This window comes from Sphaeramia orbicularis, chromosome 11 (genome assembly GCF_902148855.1).
Source record: "Sphaeramia orbicularis chromosome 11, fSphaOr1.1, whole genome shotgun sequence".
Lineage (NCBI taxonomy): Eukaryota > Metazoa > Chordata > Actinopteri > Kurtiformes > Apogonidae > Sphaeramia > Sphaeramia orbicularis.
Window position 1 is genome coordinate 48809574 of NC_043967.1, and position 16638 is coordinate 48826211.

The window sequence follows — 16638 nt, forward strand, 5'->3', positions numbered from 1 at the left end:
ATCACTCAATCAGTCAAATTTTATTTATATAGCGCCAGATCACAACAAAAAAGTTATCTCATGACACTTTATATATAGAGTTGGTCAAAACCAGACTCTAAGCCAATTTACAGAAACCCAACAGAATCCTCCAGGAGCAAACACTTGTGACTGGTGACAGTGGAAGGAAAAACTTCCCTTTAACAGCAGAAACCTGGAGCAGACCCAGACTCCTGGAGGATGGACGTCTGCCTTGACCAGTTGGGGTTAAAGAGAGAGGGTAAAGAAAGAGAAAAAGAGAGAGCGACAGAGATAGAGACTGGGGGAGTAGGGGGAGACACATGGAGGCAGCTGGGGATAAGTGGGTGATGATGATGAAGGCAGGAGAGAGGCAGGACCACCGCAGCGGGTCCAGAGATAATCCTGGGAAAAATCTGTAATAATCCAGGGAAAAACCGTATTAAAATATTTAAAATGGAATGTCTGAAAGTGCTCGGACAGGAGGTGCTCTCAGAAGAGCTGGGTCTTCAGGAGCTTCTTGAAGATAGGCAGGGACGCCTCTGTTCTCGTAGTGCTCAGTAGAACGTTCCACCAATATGGAACGACCCATGAAAAGAGCCTGGATTGTCTTGTACAAGGTCTGGGGACCTTGATTTTCACTGGAAAAAGCATAAAATACAGAGGATAATAGAGCTCTCCAAACTCAATATAGAGTCAATTGTACTCTTTTTGAAGAAGATACTTTTGACTCTGGAAAAAAACTCAGTAATTTTTCCTGTGCAGTAAAACTCGTGGAGTCGGACCAGTGACAGTGGATGAAAATGCTTGGTTTATGTTCAGTTAATAATATGTTTTGCTGAAAAACTCACTTTTTCTGCCATTTTTATTGTTTTGATACAATAACCTTTGAATTTACTCAGCTTTTATGAACATCCACATGATCACTGAATTAAATAGAGGAAAAGACATGATTTTAACTAAAAAAAACATAAAATACAGAAGATAATATTATAGTAAATGGTGATAAATCACCTAAGAAAGGTTAAAATATAGAGAAAAAGTTATTTGGGAACTGCCACAAAAGCAGCTCTGGGTCTTTATGGGTTTAACCACGTAAGTTAGTGGAGAACTGATTCTTATTTTCAGTAACAACCTGGCCAAAAGGCAACAGCATTTAATGTCCCCTTTGAGGAACAAGAGTTGCACTGATTGAAAAATGATCAATAACTGATCAAACCAGAGCTGCTCCATGGTGGGTTTGCGAGGTGTGAGCAGGTTTCACCGTCCTCTTGTGTTCCTACAGTGATTTGTTCAGTGTTGAGAGCGACAAATTGCACAATGTGAAGCCGGCGACAGTGACATGGCTGAAGTGGTGATTAGTGGTTAGGTGATATATACTGTGCTTTTGGACGAACGCTGGGAAGCAAATCAAACCGCTTGGACCGAGATAGTGAGAAATCCCCTCTGCGCTGGTATCGCTTCAGGATCCTGCTTTACTGGGCGTTTGAAGAACAACAGTTTCTCTTCTCAAAATGGCTGTGATTTCTAGTGTTAACTCTTTAATATTTAAGGTGGAGGGAACTGAGAAACAGCAGATTGACTCTGTAGTTGTATCAGTGCATGTGTTTTCTGTGATTGCATGTTGTAAAACTGTTTCTTCAGATATTGTGGGCTGCTTGGTGTGATGGCTGTTAATTATTTTAAAGCCGACTTGAATAATTTTAGTCACTGATTTTGTCTTCTCGCTTTCAAACCCTTTTATTTATTTATTTTTTATCTTCCCCTGTCCTCCTGTCGTTCCCTCCTCCCTTTTGTCCTCTCGTCTTTTTTTTTTTTTGGTTTTCATCCCTCCAGTTTGGTGACTCTCAGCAGCTGCGTCTGGTCAGGATTTTGCGCAGCACAGTGATGGTGAGAGTCGGAGGTGGGTGGATGGCTCTGGACGAGTTCCTGGTCAAGAACGATCCATGCAGAGGTGAGCCACGTTGACACTCCTGTCACAGTGTCCCAAACAAACGTCCACACACATGAGGTCTGTCACCTTCTGTCTCATCTTCTTTCGTGGACACACACTGACTGACTCACATTTTTCACAAACTGAGCATCACACGTCTAACATGACTCGTGAGCTTTAATGAACAATAGACCAAAAGCAAATCATGAATGTAGAGCTGCTCTGTAGTATTTTTCCCAAGCAAATATGTCAGTATTTACTAGCTTTTGCTTCTAAAATGTGAAGATTTGCTGTATTTCTTTGTGTTATGCATGGTTTTCCTTCCTATTATGATGCTAACATATAAATTAATGTCAAGACACTCTAAACGTTGTTTCTCAGATTTAATTTAGTGAGTTTTTTTCACCTTTTTGGGTGTTTACTGGTTATCTATTCTAGCTTTTCCACATTTCTTCACACCAAAATTGCAATAATAATTGTCCAAAGTGATGTAAAATATATACATACAGTGAGGGAAAAAATTATTAGACCACCCTTGTTTTCTTCAATTACTTGTTTATTTTAATGCCTGGTAAAACTAAAGGTACATTTGTTTGGACAAATATAATGATAATAATAAAAATAGCTCTTAGTTTAATTTCAGAGCTGATATCTATTCATTTTCCATGTTTTCTTGATAAAAACCAAAATCACTTCAGTTCTTACATCAATATCTATGGCACTGCACCGACAAAAACAGTGCTTTTATTCATTCCATGTTTTCTTTTCTGTCTGTTTTAGTCACATGATACACACAGGAGTTCGTACTTGATTGTATAACCATTGTTTTTGATGACTTTTGATGGTCTAATAATTTTTTCCGTGACTGTATATATATATATATCAATGAGCCTTTATTGTAGAACGTTTAGTTTTAATCAGCTGCACAATTCGACATCACAACTGTTATTTCACATCAGCTCAGTGAGTGTAAGTTTTGCCGGTGCAGCTCTGTTGGATAAATAATAATAAATAATATAATAAATTAGAGTAACATAATAGATGAAGGTGGAATAAAATATTTTACCTCTTCTCATCAAATCACTGTGACAATGTGATTTACTCTTAATAGATAAAGCACTACTGGAACTCAGTATGTAATCATTACCCTAAAAGTGATAACTGATGTGTAGAAATTGGAATAAAAAGAGGAATGTGTCTGGAAACAAAATTATTCCAACATTATTGTCAACTGTATTTTTTTTAGGAAGACACAGGGAAAATCCCATTATGTAACAGCCAATGAAGTGTGTTTTTGGCCAAATTAAGCTGAAAAATTTGTGCTTTTTCATCATTAAAAGGGTCATATTTTGCTAAACCCACTTTTATTAGTTTTTGGTTCTTTTATTTGTGTATTTGGACCCTAATAGTTCATAAAGTTTGAATTTGAACCCTCCAGGTGCTGCAAAGCTATCTTTATATTCATTTTGGCAAAAATCGAGTGGATTTCTACAACCTGTTTTAATTCCTGCTTTATTTGTTACATTTTATTACTAGTTACGTCACGACATTTGCACATATAAGGCCAAAACTTCCGATGAACATTTCTCCAAATACGCCATAATTGTTTTTCAGCAGCAGCAGTTGTAGTAAAAACTAAAACTACGTCCAAACTTCAAGCCGATTACCTAAAAAGTTCAGTTGTTGGTTGTATTAACAAACACAAGTGGCTGAATGGGACAGAAAGCACTGTCAGCAACCTGGAGGGGGCGGGGCCTGAAGTGGCTCGAGTGCATTTAAAGGGCCAGCGCTCCAAACCACCTTTCTGGTGTCATTACTCAGAAATAGGGTTGAAGATGGACCTGTGGAGTTGAATTAATGAAGAATTCAGACCCAAGCAGAGCATTTACAGTTTATGTAGACCACAGGGAATTATTTAAAAATCCAAAATGTCACTCCACTCCTTTAATATAAACAACATTTTCAGACTAATAGAAAAAATAATAAATTTTAAATAATAGTTTTTATCTGATGTTATCACTAGTGTAAATAGTGTTTTGTTGCAGCTCTACATTCATGTCAGTCACTTAAATTTAAAGGTCCAAACCTGCAGCAGACTGAAAACCATGTGTATGTTACATATCGTTAGCCTCATAGCATAATCAGCCAAATTGTGAAATTTGTGTAACTTTACTCTCCTAACACTGCTGATTCAGTTTATGCAGATGTCACAATTTGGCCAAAAATAGGACTTGCGCAATTACGCTATAAGTCTAACGATATGAATCCTATTACAAACACCACAAATCCGGATTTATTGATTCATAATCATGGATATTGTCGGTATCTTCTACATCAGACATATGATGAACCTCTAAACGTCACACAGATGAATGGCTCATACTGAAGGAAAAACATACCAACATTCTGACTAATTCCAGTGATTTGTGTACAAACTGCACTGTGTGACTTTCCTCTACAGTGTTTTCTTCCAGTGGCGTCTACAGTCGGTGTCTCTGTTTCTCTCTCTCCATCCCTTTTTCCTTCTGAGCTCATCTTGGAGGAGCTCGTCATCTTTTCGTTATGGGTTCTGTTTTTTTGGTTTTTTTAAATTTTTTTTTGTGTATCACAGCCCAGTCTCTCCTCGGTGTCTCTACCCGTCCCGTCTTTATTTGGTCCTTCTCTTCTTGGGTAAAACAGTAGTATTGCATGATGCATGGTCCTCAGTTCTCTCCCTCCCCCCTCTTTCTCCTCCTTTTTTTGTCTTTTCCCAGTGCAACATCCTGGACTTAAGATTCTCCGCTCCGATTCCAGTAGCTCCATCTCATCTCGTATAGGTTGGATTTCTCCTCTATGTCTTTCACTCTCTCTAACTGCCTTCTGTCCTCCGCTCATTCCATTCCCTCTATAATCTGTTCACTCTAAAACACTTTATATTGAGGTCATTGTAACAGGTGTTAATTCATAGCTAATACAGCGCTCATATGTTCTAATATTGTACTCAATAATAATGAGAAGAGATAGGATTTATAAAGGGTTTTGCTAAATACTCAAAAATAAATAAGCAAAAGTACTCAGATGGTGTTTATGAGACATTTTAAGTGACATAAATATATTAATTAGATTCTAAGATGTATAAATGTCTTAACAGTTTATAGACCAATTAATTATTTGTAAGACTATTGCAAACACATGTATTGACTTTAATTATCTGATCACATTTTGAGTCATGGTTACTGATTTTAAGATTTACACATTTTAACATTTAACATATTTTGTGGTTCTTACTTTATATCCAGCTGCTCTGAAAACAGAGTTAAATGTTTAAAAAAACAAGTGCATACAAAGGTGTTTATTAACCTTAATAAGACACCGTTCTCATTTTATCACCGGTAGTTGTAAAAACACGTAGTTAACTTCTACAAAATTCTTAACAAAATATAGGTCAATCTTAATAAAACAAAAAACTTCATTAAAAAATATTTAAGAGTGATGTAGTAGTAATAATGGTTATAATAATAATGATTATTATTATTATTGTGATAGTAATCCCCTGAGGATAATTAAAGTTTATCTGCTTCTGTATCTATAATAAGCTAATTACACATAAGAAATAGAAAACACGTCGAGTTTATAAAGACTTAATATGTTTAACTACATGAAACTGGTTATTATCAAATATTAGTCCTGTTTATGATGCTGTTATTACCAGTTACATATAAGTTGTACGTTAATAAGCATCATATAATGACTAATGAGGTCCTTATTATCTAATAATTAACATTTACAGTCTTTTAATGTTTACAAGGATCTTAATACAAGGTGTTTCTGTTTTCTGTTTCACTCATTTCTTCTTCTTCAGTCTTGTTTCTCCTCTCCCAGCTGTGTTCTTCTTCATCCTCCTCCTCTTCCTCTTCTTCTTCTTTGGTTTGGCCTTGTTGCTGTGCCTTGCTGACTGTGATCACCTGACTAACCTTCCGTCCTCCCACTGTTTTTGCTGTCTGGTGACCCTCCTGCGCTGGCTGTCGCTCAAACCCTCCTGACCTTTTCACATGTTAAACAGGGTCCACTGACTCCCACCCGGAGCCCACTGGTCATCTCTGTCAGTGTGTCATTAAAGGACTAGTTCTTCTCCTGTGGGTTTTACCAGTGTGTATTTGGACGTGATATCTGTGTGTGAGACTCATTCCACCTCCAGCATGCGGTTATTTCACATTGTCTCTTGTGTCTCTTAGTGACAGTCACTCCTGGCTATTTCTGCTGCCGAGGTATCTACACTTCCTCTCTGTCTGTCGCTCACTCCATCCCTCCATCTCTGTCACTTTCTCCATGTTGTCCAGCTGCCATCTTTAACCACAGCTGTCCTCTGTCTATATATATATATATATATATATATGTGTGTGTGTGTTTAAGTGTACAGGCGTTGATGTCAGTCTTGTCCCTGTGCCACGTGTTTTCGTCATGCTTTCCTCACTCACATCTAAAGCAGGATTTGGCCAACCCCTGGTCTTGTATTTAATATTTAATTTAATTCAGTCTCATTTCTCTGTAAAATGGTTGAGCGTAGCAAGGACAAATTTTGCAAGGCGAGTCATAAAAACAAAAGATAAACTAAGACAAAATATGTAAAGTTTTCACGGCTGAAGGATACGTCTTCTTCTGTAGATAGTTTGGACTTCCAGCCTCCTTCACTAATTCTGTGTAAACCTAAACAGACAGTAAAAAGTGTGTAAGACCTGGGCGTGGCCAGCCTGGGTTTCTAATAACGCAGGCTTCCAGCGCAGCTCCTTTAAATGTGATGGCTGGTTGGTGGGAGACACAATTACAGGGTGCACCTGGCTGGCTGGCGTTGAGGTGGGACGTAATTACAGGGTGCATTTAATTTAATTTACTGGCCTTGCTGTTCAGGGACCATGAAGCTAGGAGTTGCACTGCTGCTAAGGCTAACTGCAGCCCTCTTCTCCTCCTTCTCTCTCTTCTTTTTTTTCTTTTTTTTAAACATTTCTTTCTCTTTTCATTGAGTTTTCTCCCATAATGCAACAATGCACTTTGTAAAAATGCCATTTATGCCACACCTCAACAGAATAACACAAATTTTCGCCTCATTTTTTACTATAACAGCTGCTTTTTTTAATGCACAGTCTGCAGAATGAAAATGAAATTTGTCGTATTATGTAACTACCAAAATGTGTATACGTTATAGATTTATTTGTGGTATTATTTTATGATTAATCTTTATTTAACCAGGACAAAATGACTCGTTGACACTAAGAAGCAGCAGAAGTTACAGAACGTAGAAATTTCAGCCTTACGTCAACACTAAAAACATACACAGAACACATAGAAAAAGTCACTGTTGAAACCGTACATAAAACACCATCCTAAAAACAGACATATAGAACCCACCAATAATTAAAAAAACACTAAAAGTATACAACAGTGTTCCTTTAAAGCATCTTAATGTAGAACCCGATTCAGATTGATAAGTTAACTGACCAAATACTGAACTAGACTGGATTTACACCTGACTCAGAGTAGATATTTATAACAACATATTTTATTCATATTTATTCTACAAATACACCTAAATTTAAAAAAAAAAAATGACGGGGAAACCATGCAGGGAACTTTCTGCAGGTCTTCTATCAAAATATAAACTAAACTAGATACAATCAGTTTGTTCAAGATGGAACCACTAAAACTAGCAAAATATTTAACAATGTATTTAAAAAAATCTAGTGTGACGATATATTAATATATTGAAGTATCACAATGTTTTGCTTTGTGACACTAGCGACTGAAAAACACAATTTACATTTTTTTATTTATACTGATAACGGGCAAATGTCAGTTCATTTGCTCAAACTGCATAAAGTAGTTTGAAAATTACAGGATACACTTGATACATGCAAATGCAGATCCTCCTGCTCTGATAACAAAGAAAAACATGTTCATATGCATATGATGGTGTGTGATTCATATTATCATATTCTAAACAAAAATAGATTTGAAAAAAACTGCAGTATGACATGTATTATTATATTCATACCATTACAACCCTGAACTTTTAGCCAATCCAATCCACTTTATTTCTATAGCACATTTAAACAAGTATGTTTCTAAAGTTCTGCACATCATAAAAACAATCAAAGAAATACACTTAAAAACAATAAATAAGTACATAAAACTATAACAATGCTCTAAATAAAAAAGTAAAAGTAATACAATAAATAAATAAAAGACACAAACTTTTGTTATTTTAAAAGTTAATTAATAAAAGTCAAAGATGTGAGTTGTTTGTTGGGTTATTAATACCTAATGTGGTGTTTTTACATGATGAGTTGTTCCATTTCCTCTGAGTCTTTCTTTCTTCTGTCTCTCTGCTCTGGTCTTTTTTTTTTTCTTTTTCTTTGTCCATTTTCGTTTCACACTCGGCCTCTTCTCTCTGCGGCTGCTTCTCCAGGCTTGTGGTTGTCTGCTGGGGCTGCTGCACTCCTTTTGTCAGAGAATGCTGCTGAGTGTCTATTGAAGAAGGGAGAAGCCCTGACTCTGGGCTCTCTCCTGCTTGGCATTAACCAGGCATGACCCACATTTATATATATATATCTATATATATCTGCATATATATGCGCATTCTGTACATACGGTGCAGAGCGGAGATGCTCCTTCACAGTGACAAGTGAAAATATGTTCTTAAGAGGAGCTTGTTGAAAAACGAGAGAAGAGAGGCTGTGCTTTTGCTCTAAACGCCCTGAGATGTTTTGAAGAAAATACGCAATGAAAGTGTTTGCCAGAGTTATTATAGTTCTGAGATTTTCATCAGTTTTTTTCTGCGTATTTTGGTTTAATAATTTTAATTTCATTTTAGTTTCAGTAGTGCATGAAAAGTTTTAATTTTAATTTTGATTTATATTCAGGAATTGTTTAGTGTTAGTCTTAGTTTGTGTTTTTTTTTTTTTATTCTCATATGAAAGAATGAAAAAAGAATGTTCACAGCCACATTGAATAGAGGAAAACATGGAGGACAAATTAAGAAGAAAAAAATTTTACATGCGTTTGTTTTGTTTTCATTTATGCTTCATTGATTATTTTAGTTTTTTTGTTTAGTTTTGTTATGGGATTGTTATTTTATTTAGTTTAGTTTTAGTCTTAGTTTGTATTTTTCAGTTATTCTCTTATATGAAAGAATGTTCACAGCCACACTGAACCGCTAACACGGAGGAAAAATTTAGAAGAAAACCATTTTACCTGCTTTTGTTTTGTTTTCATTAATGCTTTATTGATTATTTTAGTTTTTAGTTTTGTAATGGGACTGTTATTTAATTTAGTTTAGTTTAGCCTTAGTTTGTATTTTTCAGTTATTCTCTTATACGAAAGAATGCAAAAAGAATGGTCACAGCCACGTTGAACCGCTAACACAGAGGAAAAATTAAGAAGAAAACCATTTTACCTGCGTTTGTTTTGTTTTCATTTATGCTTCATTGGTTATTTTTGTTTTTGTATTATTTAGTTTTGTTATGGGAATGTTATTTTATTTCATTATTTAGTTTTGTTATGGGGCTGTTATTTAATTTTTTATCCAGCTTAAGTGTTTTTCCTCTGCTTGTTTCAGCTTTAGTTTCCATTAACTATAATAACCCTGGTGTGTGAGTCACACTGTGAAATGTCATCTTTCACAGATTTGGAGACACTGGCCGTTGCTTAAAGACACAATGAGCATTTTTTTTTAGCAGCTTTGTAACTCCTGCGTGTTGATAAATGTTCCCTCCACGTTTTCTCTGGTCGTCTCTGAAGTAACGATAAGACCGAGGGGTTGGTCGATGCGTTCGTCTGCAGCGTGTGTCTCCAAAAAAAACCACCAGCTTTCGTTGCGTATTAAATTAATTTTCCTACATTCACACCCAAACCAAACCACGACTGGATCAAAGTGCACTTACAACCCCCTCCCCTCCCCTTCCACCCACCCACCCCAAACCTAAACCCCACCCGCTCTGCTCACACGCACCCTCAAAACAAACGTGCACGGACTCTGAAGTCTGCAGCCAAGGAAGCACTGACTCTCTCCCTCACTCTGCTCGCTGCCTCTGCCGCCCCCTGCTGGAGGAAAACCACCACACCACGCAGACCCCCCCCCCTCACCGTCCCCTCTGTCTTTTTTCCAGCTCGAGGTCGCACCAACCTGGAGCTGAGGGAGAAGTTCATCCTGCCCGAAGGAGCGTCTCAGGGACTGGCCGCCTTCCGATCCCGGGGTCGACGCTCCAAACCGGGCTCTCGTAACGCCTCGCCGACCCGCTCCTCGTCGTCGGCCTCCCACAGCGGCGCCTCCCTCCCCTCCGCCCCCTCTGCACCGGCCACGCCCACCGCCTCTGCGTCATCTAGGGTAAGAAATGATTCCAAAACATTAAAGTCAGAGTAAAGCAGCGTTGATTTGACTGAACTCAAACATGGATTAAACCCAGTCCAACGTGGAAGATGGAGATCAGACCAGGTTTAATCCATGTTTGGGAAAGAGGCTCATCATGGATCAGACACTGAGTATCCACACATGTGAGGTTTACTTGTTAATCATCTCATTTCAGGCTTCATTCATGTTCAGGTAACTTTAATTTTCACACGTATGTTGATTTGTTTTGCAGTCAGATGAAAATCAAAAGATGATACATAGCATGAAACAAAGACATGAGTTGACATGTTTTCTTCAGTTTTTTGTTCATTTTAATGCCTGGTAAAACTAAAGGTACATTTGTTTGGACAAATATAATGATAACAACAAAAATAGCTCATTGTAGTTTAATTTCAGAGCTGATATCTAGCCATTTTCCATGTTTTCTTGATAATAACCAAAATCACTTCAGTTCTTACATCAATATCTGTGGCATTGTACTGACAAAAACAGTGCTTTTAGGCATTCCATGTTTTCTTTTCTGTCTGTTTTAGTCACATGATACACACAGGAGTTAGTACTTGATTGCATAACCATTGTTTTTGATGACTTGTGATGGTCTAATAATTTTTTCCGTGACTGTAAACCAGGTTAGATGTATTTTATGAACTAAATGACTTTTACAAAACAGTCAGTGACTTTTCCAGAACAGGGATTCAGTTTTACATTACTGCACCTGTGATGTTTAACTACTTTAAAAAGATTTAGGAGTCTAAAAACCTGCAGAAAACATCTGTAATATACAGCTGTGGACAAAAGTAAGAAACCACTGCTTTATCTGTTTACATGCATGTGCCTGGAGTACTATTTTGGTTATTTATTCTAGAAAATTCTTTCATTCATAGTAAGTTAAGTTTAGTAAAAATGCAGTGTTTTTTAGACATTGGAAGTTCAAACTTAATTTTATTTCTCTTTTAAAATGAAAATGATCAGATTGATTTGAAAATCGTATTCATTCTTCTGTTAAATAACATAAGACTCTACAGTTAAGAGTATAACATGTTTGAATACTGTTATTAACTGATCAAAATCAAGAATTCAATATAATAATCATTATCTAAACAACAGAATATTAATGCGTTAACTCTGGAACAGTCCAGAAAATCAGTATTTGGCAAATTTCTATCAGTCTGACACTCTACATCTGGTTGTTTTATGTCCTTCCTGCAGCAAAAATACAAACAGCTTTACTTTATTTGATGTTCGTGATCGTCTGTTATCGTCTTAACTACATTCTGCAGGGTTTTCAACAGTTCAGGTCTGTGATGTTAAAGAAAACTCATCAAATGTAACTAAAGTAAATGATTGAAAACAGATCAGTTAAACTCATCACTTAGACCATTTATCTTAGGTTATTCAGTTCCATTATTCAGTTGAATAAATGGAAAATAAATGTATGAAAATACCAGAGAAACATAGAAGGAGATTTTCACCCTGTTTTATTCCTCGTCACTGTCATCATGTGTGTGTTGGATGTAAATCTGAGGCATCTTCACCATCAGAGTCACATGTTTTGTGTCATTAGTGACATGTTTTGGTTTTTCGGCTTCGTTTCGTATCTGATAACTGTGTAAACCTTTTCTGTGTGTGTAATATTTGTACGTCAGAGTTCAGAGTTCACTGTCTATGTCTGGATTTCTGTTACACATCAGTCAGTTTTTGTCACCACATCCTTAACTGTGAAATTTTCTTTGTTGTCTTTGTTTCTGTTTTTTTTTTTATTTTATTTTTTTTCTTTCATCTTTTGGCCTTTTCCTCCATCCTGTCCCCGCTGACCTGGCTTCGAAATTGTCCCTCCATCATCGTTGGTTTTCTGTAATAAAACAAAAAAAAATCTTTCAAAACCATCCACTCACACAAAAACACACTGCGCTGCACTTCCCCTTTACCCACCTGCTGCTTCCTTCCTCCAACAAATCCCTCCCTCCTTCCTTTGCTTTTTTCTTTTGCTGCTTTGCTCACCTCCTCCACCCTCCTTTCCTCCTTCCCTTCCTTCCTTCCTTCCTTCCTTCCTTCCTTCCTTCCTTCCTTCCTCCTTCCCTTCCTTCCTTCAGTCCTCCCATACTCACTCTCGTGACTATGCCAAGCCCTGGCTGGCACACAGTAAAACTCCAACGCCAACCAAGTGCCACTGCTGCCCAGATCTCGGTCACAGCCACACCACTCCTGGGCACGAGGTAACACACTCACCCCACCCAACCACCCACCCACCAGCCCCCGCCCCACCCGACCCCACCCCACTGATCGCGCTAATGCACTAACAAAATGACTCCCAGGCAAAAACACACCAGCACAGACATTTATGTGAAACTGTTTAAGTCCACTTTCAACTTGGTTTATGTTCCTTTTTTTTCCAACATTTTTATCACTAAAAAATGAAAATACAAGATTTTCATTTGATAAAGATGAAATACTGTCTAATAATGACAGAATAGTGCAGAAATTATCATTAAGAGTAGAAAAAGAACACACATATATAAGTCTAACACAACCTGTGCTCCTTGTTTGTGTGTTACAGTGTCTCTGTGTGTGTATAGTGTTCATATGTTGTGTATGTGATGTCATTTCTGTAGGACTCATGTGAGTAGCAGAGACGTTCTAGTGTTACAACATGTGTCTGATAACATGTACACAGTCTGAGTGAGGTTATCGTCAGCTAACGTTTCCAGTGTTGTCCTGCAGGGGGCGGCGTCTGGGTCTAAACTCAAGAGGCCGACCTTCCACTCGAGTCGCGGCTCGTTGACGGGAGAGAACGGAGGAACGACACACACCAGCAAACCAACACGAACCGGTGAGGAGACAGAACATTTACAGAATATGAAGGATGGGAAACTCCATCAGTGAGGCTCGACACGATCCAGGACTTCGATGTGTCGCAAACAATAGGATACATAAAAAATACATAAAGTATCAGCATAATGTACCTCATTGTTTACACACATCTGTATTATGCAATCATCAAGTTTCCTTGTTCAAACTAAAACTCATAGATGCTTTTAACAGCTCAAAATAATACTGTCTTATAATGTTCATGTTCTGCGTTTATTTATTTATTTGTTGGTTGGTTGGTTGGTTGGTTGGTTGGTTTATTTAATAGGGACCATGCACATTTATGAACATTGCTGTATAAAAAATACACCCATGTAAATATGCCAGAATTAGTAAAAAATAACTACTTTTTATCTGCAGTCCCTAGGCAGGTGACAGAAACAAGACATAAAACAGCCAACATTAGTACATCACTCGTTCACTATAACTTAAAAAAAAAAAAATACAAATAATGATGACATAGGCGTCATCAAAACAAACAAAAAACAAATAGACATAGTATGATCACAGGGGCATCAGCTGATAGTTTACATTGTAGCTCTGTTAGCTTAGCTCTGTTTTCTGTTCGGTTTGTGTTGTCAGCAGCTGAACTAAAGATCTGTTTGGAATCCAACAAATAAGCTCAGAACTGTCACAGTTTAGTTTGAACCATGGATGAACAAACAGCAACTTAGCAACAATAATAACATCCCATAATAACTTTATACCTTCATATGCCTCAGAATCAAACTCACCCATTTAGAAGAAACGCTGACATTTCAGCATCAGACTTCATTCTTTTCATTTACAGCTGAGTCCAGTCCAGCTTCTATTTTTATTGCTTCTTTTCTTTGACTCTAAAAGTTGTTTCTTAATGGTTCTCATCCAATCTAGTCACTTTCTTTGATCAAAGGCCTTGTGGTGTTAGTTTTTGTCACCATGGGAGACCAACAGAGTGACTCACTACTACTTCTAGTGGTCACATAAATCCCTCGGCCCGTCACTGGAAATAAATTCAGTTCATATCTGTTCAGTCCAATACTTTGACAGAACTTCATAGCTCTTTATTCTCAACAACATAATGATATTTAATCTGAAAATACATATGAAAAGCTGAAACCTCATGATGTAGATTTTTACAGCCATCAAACAGAGGTGAGAGAAGAGTCATTTTGGTTTCATGTCAGATTAGTGGAAAGACATTTTATTGAAATGAATTCTGGGATCAGTAGCACAGCAAACGTTACAATGAGTAAAACTGCAGTTATTAAGTAAAAACTAATAATCTATGAATTTAAAGGTACTGATTAATAAAAACTTCACTAATATAGATAAGATAAATGGATAGATATACCTTATTGATCCCAATCTGGCATGACGAGTAAAAATAGAATAAAAGAATAAGAAATAAAATCCAAGGGTAAACACACAATACAAAATAATGTATTAGAAGAATAAAGGAGAACTGTAGAAAATCTGGATGAACAGGATCAAACAGAAGGTGCAAAATAAACTGTAATGTGCAAATATAAAATAAAAATATGTTTATGTTTATGCATTTGGCAGACGCTTTTTTCCAAAGCGACTTACAGGGGAAAACCAATTAAATCACTCAATCAATCAAATTTTGTTTATATAGCGCCAGATCACAAAAAAAAGTTATCTCTTGACATTTTATATATAGAGTTGGTCAAAACCAGACTCTAAGTCAATTTACAGAAACCCAACAGAATATAAGCAGTATTTAACATTGGACCTGGACTTGCTCTGTTTCAGTTCTGTTCAATTATGTTTATTATGTTTATGCATTTGGCAGGCGCTTTTTTCCAGAGCGACTTACAGGGGAAAACCAATCAAATCACTCAATCAATCAAATTTTGTTTATATAGCGCCAGATCACAACAAAAAAGTTATCTCATGACACTTTATATATAGAGTTGGTCAAAACCAGACTCTAAGCCAAATTACAGAAACCCAACAGAATCAATTACATGAATCACTTTTTAAAATAAAAACTAAATTGTCTCCTTTTCTTTCTCCAGATCCAAAGCGAGCGGCGTCCTCGGCCAGCGGTCCGGCGAGTCGAGCAGGAAGCCGAGCGGGCAGCAGAGCCAGCAGCCGGCGTGGGAGCGACGCCTCGGACGCCTCTGAGCTGCAGGACGCCCGCTCCGTCTGCTCCGACACCTCGGACACGCCGCGGCGGCCGGGCGGCGGCGCCAAACCCTCCAAGATCCCCACCATCTCCAAAAAGACCCCCAGTCCAAAGACCCCGGGGTCCACCAAGAAATAAGACCGAAAGGAACCGGAGCTGAAGCGTCTGAGCTCCGTTGGACCGAGACCGGAGCGGACAGAACCGGCTCTGAGGTCTGGGCGTCCGCGGGGCTCCGGGACAATCTGCACTAGGACTTTACCGTTCAGGGGGGAGGAGGAGACGGAGCCATCCCATCCCTCTCACTCTTCCCTCATGAACCGACCACAAACATGCACAAGAGGAGAAGGGTTCTGGTTCCGGCCAGAGTCTGCGGGGTCCAAAGCGACTTTCCCCTTTAAGGAGGGACCCCGGTTTGCCTTCCAGTCTCCTGCTTTATGGTGTAAACATTCGACGACGACCGACTTTGACATGATGCTGCCTTATTTTGTGTTACATATTTCTGTCCCGATTAGAGACAGAGCGAAAGAGAAAGTCTTTAAACTGCTTTATACACAAATCCACACATTTTAACCCAGAGGGGGGAGTTCCACAACTCAACTACACACACGTGCAAAAAAAAACAAAAAAAACAAGCTCAAGTGACATTCAGGAAATAACAGAATTGTGGGTTATTATTTTGGCTTGTGGGCCAGATGCCTCAAGGATGAGTTAAAAAAGAAAATATGCAACGACTGCCATGTCGCTTCCTCCGCGCTGGTCGACGAGAACATGTCAGCAGGAGCGCCGACGCTGAAACCACGTGTGGAGCTCAGGAGGCGGATTCACGACACACAACCTCAGACCCGGAGGACGGCGGTGACGGGCGAACATGCACACACTCGAACGCCACAGGGCAGACTCCTCCCGACCGCTGGAACGTTAAGATGTGTGCATTTCAGCAAAAGGGCAGTGTGGTTTAGTCACATGTAACAACCCGGCACACGAAAACAAATCACAAACTGGCAATAGAACGGACTATTTTTATCAACTAACAGCACATTACTGACAGTATCCAACGTGTGTGACTTAACCAGATGTTAACGACCGTGTCCGCACAGTCCGACAAACCAGCATGCACTACTTTTCTCTTCCTCTGCAGTTCCACCTTAAATGTCTATGCTGCGTTGCCGTTAGCAACCCAGCAGCAGACACACCCGCACACCCACTTGTCTCACTCACTTGAGGTGTGTGTGTGTGTGTGTGCGTGATTGTTACAGGAAAATGATCGAGGTCATCGACTTAAGTCACTGTATGCAAACGTTTTAATTTTGCGAATGTCCTTTTTTG

General features: G+C 38.3%; 1 protein-coding gene and 1 long non-coding RNA gene across 2 annotated transcripts in view; both read left to right on the forward strand.

Moving 5' to 3' along the window:
• macf1a (microtubule actin crosslinking factor 1a) overlaps positions 1 to 16311 on the forward strand; it is a 377887-nt gene extending 361576 nt beyond the window's left edge. Inside the window, 7 exon segments of the mRNA XM_030146682.1 lie at positions 1834 to 1951; positions 4684 to 4746; positions 6145 to 6177; positions 10072 to 10289; positions 12407 to 12529; positions 13035 to 13143; positions 15203 to 16311. Coding sequence (XP_030002542.1) covers positions 1834 to 1951; positions 4684 to 4746; positions 6145 to 6177; positions 10072 to 10289; positions 12407 to 12529; positions 13035 to 13143; positions 15203 to 15450 — 912 coding nt within the window. The 3' untranslated portion in view covers positions 15451 to 16311.
• LOC115427943 (uncharacterized) lies at positions 8155 to 9589 on the forward strand. Its single transcript, XR_003936560.1, has 2 exons — positions 8155 to 8838; positions 9238 to 9589. It is a non-coding gene; the product is annotated as an uncharacterized LOC115427943 (long non-coding RNA).
• Positions 16312 to 16638: the final 327 nt, after the last annotated feature.